General features: G+C 35.2%; 1 protein-coding gene across 1 annotated transcript in view; it reads right to left on the bottom strand.

Annotated features, from left to right (window-relative positions):
• The window catches only part of NEDD4L (neural precursor cell expressed, developmentally down-regulated 4-like, E3 ubiquitin protein ligase), a gene marked incomplete at its 5' end in the record, with an annotated part of 45,126 nt that extends 38,552 nt beyond the window's left edge, over window positions 1-6,574 (bottom strand). Inside the window, 2 exons of the mRNA XM_009580626.1 lie at window positions 4,425-4,484; window positions 6,500-6,574. Of these exons, the coding sequence (XP_009578921.1) occupies window positions 4,425-4,484; window positions 6,500-6,574 (135 nt within the window). The remainder of the gene's footprint in view (window positions 1-4,424; window positions 4,485-6,499) is intronic.
• Window positions 6,575-7,215: the final 641 nt, after the last annotated feature.

The raw sequence follows: 7,215 nt of genomic DNA on the forward strand, positions 1-7,215 counted from the left end.
AATCCAACACATTATGAAAAAGTGTTATTCCTACCTTACCATGCTACTGCCCTGAACATTTAAAGAGACATTGAGATTGGTCTCCTGGGAATTCAGGGTATGTTCTTCCTCTTATCTGTCATGGCTATCTATAATAAACGATACTTTAACAGTAAAAGGAAAAGTAGTAAAAGCTTAAAAGGACTGAAATTTAAAGTCATGTGAGAAATATCATAAACAGATTTTTAATTATATTGAATTTATATTAATTTAATGGAAATCTTTTTTTGCCAGATTTAAAAAAAAAATCATTAGCAAATGCATTATGGCTGACAGTAAAAGAAAAACCTATAATCACTTACAGCATAGGTAGGATGAATAGGATGAATGCAAAATTAATTAGTAAAACTTAGATGGCTAAGTATGATTCCAGTTTCCCGATCAATATCTGCAATCCATTCATAAATATCTTAAACTCTAAGAGTTTCACTGTTTTTCCTTATTTTACTACTTAGATTCCTCAGTGCAAGTATTCTACATCTTACTACAAAATACATTTTCTTTTCCTAAAGTATATACTGTCCATGCTTTCAGTTACTATGCAGACTCACAAGAGCCTGAGAAGTATTAAGCTACAACTAAGGCTACTTGGATAGCTGACTGTGTCTCTAGATCTTTAGCTTTATTCACCACACTAACCACAAAGCAAGCAAAAAAGTTACTCTTTCCACGTCCTTACAAACAGTGATTTGAGTTTTATGATCACTCCATTTAAAAATACGTATACAGTGGGAAATTACTACCCAAAGATGGAAGACGTGAATTACATTACACAGTAGAATTTGATAACTCTCTTTAGGCTTCTGAAGGCTCCTGTTGAAATTGAGGATACATTCTTTTTCTACACTCTGCATTATTTGCTACAGCAAAGTAATAAACTGTAATTCTTGTCTTCTTGCCTTGCTTCATATTCTTAAGACCTCTTTCCCAGGACTCTTGCTTAAGTCAGTATATTTGCTTTTTAAGAGAAGAGCATAGTTGACACAATAAACTGCAGAACTGCCTAGATAATCAACAAAGGTAGTGAGAAAAGATATTGAATGGGTCAGAAAGTTGACATACAAAATAGGAAATAGAAAACAGAGGAAAACAGATGAGGAAACTAAGTAATACCCACTGAAACAAACTATGAGACTCCGATTTATCTCTTTCCTAAACAGTCAAGTGCTGGAAAGACTATGCTATTTTTCCACTCGTCTTAGTTCACAGAGCTGGCAGGCAATGATAAGGAGATTTCCTCTTCCAAGACTGTTCTACTGGTTTCCAAACCATTAATCAGTGGTCAATAAGGCCACAGTAAGCGGCCTGAAAACAGTCCACAGACGATGTTTGAGTTAAAAATTAGATAATTAAGGTAACTGATTAGTCTGGGAGCAATTGAGAGGGCTGACAGTTATTCACAGATTTTCTGGACCACTGGATGACTGCTACACATTCTTACATATTTGCTTTATTCAGGCTATTAATATTGTCTACAGTACAGAGTAAACATAAGGTGTGGATAATTCAGAGATTTTAAAATAAAAAATTGAATCATTTAGTTGTAATAATACGCAATCTATTCACTATATGATGGCATGCTGCAAATTATCAACTTTGACTGCGCGGATACAGAAACACAAGAAAGATGCTCTAGTTACGCCACCTGATCTTTCCTTTCTCTTTAACGCTCTATCAAAATAAATTCAGCTATCAGCAGCCTTTTTCCTTACTATTCATTGTGGGTTAATGCAACCCATAATGCAATCTGCAAAACTGAGATTGCCCTTCAACCTCCTTTCCATATGTTAGATACCAGTGTAAAAGATATTCTACCACATAGAGTAGAAACTTGGGAGACTTATCAAGAGCATTTTTCCCGAAAACTGAACACTTTTTAACAACTGTCTTCAATAAATGGGGGGGGAAGTATTATGGTTAAGGACAAAATGTCACGAGAATAGAGGGACACATGATGCATTAACTTATGTTTTGCTTAGCCTAGTTTTACAATGTAGCCTTCACAGAGAAATGGTAAAGGACCTCGGGGACTTTAAAAAAATATATAAATCCTGAAAAGCAAAGTGGTTAATAACCACAGATATATTTACCCAAACATGCACTTTATCTACAATCATCAACACCTACTTCACTGCACACACTCAAGTAACAAATTTACTCATCTTCTGTCACTGACAACATAAAAAGTCAGCCATGCTATATCTACGCCAGATGTAACATTTTTACAGTTATACATAATATTCAGCGTATCTATTTCTTATGAGCTACCTAAATGCTTAGACTTGGACCCACAGGGGGGGAAAGAAATCAGGTAATGTTAGTTTGCATGAATATGCCCTTTGATAGCCTCCTCAGGCCCCTGAGGTTTGTCTTTGCTAAGACAAACCACAAATCAACACAGAGTTTTTCCTACTTCAGTCATGCTCTAAAACAGACAGTAACTGCCACGACAGTAGTATCAACTCTCACACAAAACAACAGCAATTAGAGCAATCAATCAGGATTGCCCCTCTTGGGTTTAACTGCTGTTCCTGAAGAGGCTCAACTCGCCGAGTGCATTGGTCATCAGGCTAAAGAGCCAAGCGTGGTTATCGCTCCCTCGCCAGCGCAACACGTCTTCCATTCTCATTGTAAAACAGATTCAAGAGGAAAGACAGTCCTGCACTGGGACTATTAGGGATATGGTTTAGTAGGCATGGTGGTGTTGAGTTGATGGTTGGACTCGATGATCTTAGAGGTCTTTTCCAACCTTAATGATTCTATGATTCTATTCCTGAAAGAGCCATGTGGATTGAAATCATCTCATATGTAGGAAGGCACGAAACTCTGTGCTTGTTGCACTTAAGTAACTCAACTAAGCCAGTTATAAAAAGGGGCATCATCACTTCTTAAGATGCCACAGCATCGCAGTTTTGTGCAGTCCAACCCTGTGCCATGCTTCTTTAGGGACTGAGGCTGAAGAATGTCTAATTTGTGGGTCCCAGGCCAATGAGGGGTTTTACAGGGATTCTGAAAGCAGAACTAAAGTGACTTAGAAACTTCTACTATTGACAGATTGTATGTCTAGAAACTTTAGGTGCCTAAAGGACAAAGAGAATGGCAACCTTTGAAGATGATGCTTTTGGATTTAAATGCATGAATCCTCTTTAAGTCCCAAGTCCTCCGCAGATTTGGATTTCAGAGTATAAATGCACCCTGAATGAAGACGAAGTTGGGGGGTAGGGTCCCATTGGTAAGCTACAATATAATTAGATAAAACATCTTTGATATAGCTGTATTAATTATGAGTCAGTGAAGTTTGAACTCAGTTATTTGCAGAAAAATATTAATATTTTGCTCTAAGAAGTATAATCAAGACAAGATGCTCTGCCAACAAAAGACCTTTACATTACAGTTCAATATAGCATGCATTTTAACCAATGATTAAGAAGTCAAGCAGGTTTTGCAAGGACACAAAAAAATTTGCTATTTGCAGGAACAAAATAAAAGTATGCTCCTCTGATTCTAAAATTCAAAAAGCAATAAATATATACAATATTACAGAATGATGCATCAACACCCAAATTAAGACCTGACATTACCACATACAAATAGGAAACATATCAAATCTAAATCATATTTCTTTCCCTGAAACAAATTATCTAAGAGTGCATATATTCGTAAAAGCTATTTATGATAGTTACTAAAATGATTTCTATGAAATAACTTGCTTCAGACTGACATTTAATCAGGTTAAAAAAGAATGGGATGTTTTTGACAAAGTCCAATATAAATGAAAACCACTTTCCTTGTACTACACTTCCAGAAAAGCACTTCCAGAATTTTATTGAACAATCAAAATAAAAATTCAGCCTTGGACTGCTGAACAACTACTGGAAAATGAAAACTGGCATTAAATAAGACCATTAAGAGCTATATGATATATCACTGTACCTTCACGGTTCTCAAATTAAGATCAGCTTTAAGAATTAAAATGACTTAGTCTAACGGAGAATAAGGGAAGATAGAAGCAAGCTAAAAACACAGCTACATGTATACTGATTTGATGTCTCTAATCTCTGATTCTTTCAATAGACAGTTTTTAAAGAATTACGTATTATATCTTTCATTTTTCAGAAGCCTGTGGTATTTCCTTACTGCACAGATTTGTTAAAACGCAGTGGCATATCCACATCATAAAAACATGCTAGTATTTGGGTGAAATTGCAGTGTTTTGAGAAATTTTGAGAAAATTTGAAACAACAACAAGAAGAAATAACTATTGATTCAGTGGCTGTGTTTCATTCAACACACTGCTGCTCTGTGAAAAAAAGTTCCGTGCTTTACAAGACCTAAATCTACCCACATTTTATTTAGAGATAGTGCTTGATAAAGAGTATTATTACCGTTGGATCCTCACCACCTGTGACAGTTGAAGAACGAGCTCTCCTAGATGGACCACTCTGCTGTTAAATGATAATTAATGTTAAAGATAAGTATATTTAGTGATGAAGGTCACAGATTACTGTCACATCTTTAGGAGTAAGGAATCACAGACACTCAAATTTATTAAAAGAGAGCAATTAGATGGAAATAATGTTTAAGATAATAGCAAAAAACCTGAGTCATCAATCACTGATAACCAAGTCAGAATCTCATACAAAAACCACCAAGGGAACTAATTTCAAGAGTTCTTGTATCCAGTTCTATATGTGAGTTCTTGTATCCAGTTCTATATGTTCAGTATTGCTAACGATAATAATAAGAACATTCACTCCAAATGTAACATGATCTTCTTTTTTTCCCCCCCCAAACAAATTTTGCATGTTCTGCCCATAAACATGGTATTTAAAACCGAAATGGATACATTCTGGTCATCAATGAGTGCACAGAAAAAGTCAGATGAAAAAGATGGAACTGGTACTTTGAATTTTCAGTAAGGATTAATACAGTCAAGAACAGCACTGTATTTAGAAAGTAAGTACATATTTAGTTGCTAGAAGATAAATTATTATTAGCTTAGTAAGATTAAATATGGTTAAGATCAGGTAGCAGCCTTGTTTTAGAGCAATGCTTTCAATTCCGCTGTTTTGAACATCTGCAAATGAAATGAGTGTTCTACAATAGTAAAGTGAAAGACGTATCACCAATCCCAATCTGACTACACCAGTTAAAGAAACCCAGACTCCATAAAGTGATATTAAATACAGAAGCAGAACACCTCTGGAACAGACTGCATTAGGAGACAACTTTGTCTAGTGGAGAGAGAAGACAATTAAGGTGTAATTGTACTGGAAACCACACCATTGTTTACCCAGAAGAGAAAGTAAAGAGGCAGATAATACTTCAGAAGCAGTTCTTTGAACAATAGCTATTACATGCATCTGTAAGCAGCAAATGTAATAAACTAAACAACTTCTAGAACATGTTAAATTAAACAAGGAGAAAAACACTATGGTTATTGCAAATGTCTGCCCAATAGCAACAGAAAGAACAAGCAAAGGAGAGACATCAGCTTTAATAACAAACTTATTGATATACTCTATTTACTCAATATTTCCATAAAGAAGATAAACAAATTTGCTATTTGTAGATTCATATGTAATATATTTCTAATAAAAAACTGGAAAAAAATTCCTGGAAGAAAAGTTCTGTTTTTTAAAATATTAAATTATTTTGAAAATCTGAACAGTTTTGTTCAAAAGCGTATCTTGCACAATCTAAGTAGTCTCTCTATAGCTTACCACCTTTGCAATCCTCATACTTGGGTTGTGGGACAAAATACATAGAACTTTCTATCAATTAGATCAAAAGTGTGCATGGTTATGATGTGAAAGAGAATCTTTTTTAAAAAAACATCTTTGTATCTTTTCCTGTTTGAAGAATCTACTTAAATAAAATTGCAGAAGCTACTTACCTAAATCACTCAGATTAAAAAACTACAACAGATGCAATTCTATTGGGTTCTATCGTACAAGGACTATCACAAAAAGGCTCCTTTTAACTACAACTAGGTAAAACACCAATCTTTTTTAATGTTATACAGATTTATATATTCCAAGTAAAATCAATTTACAGGACACAAAAATATACCTGATAGCAGAGTCCTGTGGCTGCTACAGTTCCAAGTGCAGATGGTGCTGCTGCCTTCTCCTACCCCAGCTGAAAACACCCCTTGGAGGATTTTCTGTCTCCACTGACTATATAGCTACAGTTTAGTAAACTAAATTTCTATGCTAGATAACTAAAGTTAGTGTGACTATGCTCTCAGTCTCAAAACATTGTTCCCTCTCATGAATGTCCTCATTTTAGTTGCTGACCATGATGATATTAATTTGGTATCCATTACTATTTGGGATAGTCATATGCCTGTACCGGTTACTGATTTATATCTGACCAGAACTGACCTAAGAAAAGATATTATTCAGAATCAGAGAATGTTGAAACGAAAGGAAAGAAATAGAAGTTAGCTTTGGTTTACCAAGGATAATTGAGACTGTTCAGCAACTGTGTCTGTTACGCTGCAAGATCTTAATCTTGAAGAAGGATCTCTTTGCTGGAAACAAAAAAAAGAAAGATGTCTTTAAGTTAAGGTGTCTTTAAAAAATGGGCTTTTATTCAGTAATTTTATTTTTTTCCCATTTAATCCAACCCCCCAAAAAACCCGATTTATGTTGCAGTGTCTTTAGTTTTAATACTTCTACAGAAACGTGGCAAGCAATGAAAAATCTAAATTCTCAGCATTCCATCCTGGACTGTTTCAGATTAACTGAGAAAAGGAAAGTACTTTGATAGGCATCTTGTACTCATCCTTAGCATCCAAGTTAGAATGTTTTATCGACCTACTCTAAGAGAAGACGATAGGCCATCTCATCTGGGAAAACACACAGGAAAATTAACAGTTGTGGAATCAGCAGTAAAGGGGAAGATTAACTAAAGACATAACAGGATGTGAAAATGCCATGGAACTTTTGAGAAACTATTTTCAAGTATCTTTGGAAGACATTTTAGAGAACCTGGAGGGAGCATAAGCAGTATAAGGAAAATGTAAAACTTCTGGCTGAATACTGGCAATGTAGTCCTTGGAAAATCAATAGGCTAGAGTTAACAAATTTCTACATACGGCTTACTGCACCAGTTAACCCCTAAATTCGTTACTCGCACAGGGGCACGAGAGGATGCCAATCCTACACAAGG

This window comes from Fulmarus glacialis, unplaced genomic scaffold (genome assembly GCF_000690835.1).
Source record: "Fulmarus glacialis isolate BGI_N327 unplaced genomic scaffold, ASM69083v1 scaffold12646, whole genome shotgun sequence".
NCBI classification, from domain to species: domain Eukaryota; kingdom Metazoa; phylum Chordata; class Aves; order Procellariiformes; family Procellariidae; genus Fulmarus; species Fulmarus glacialis.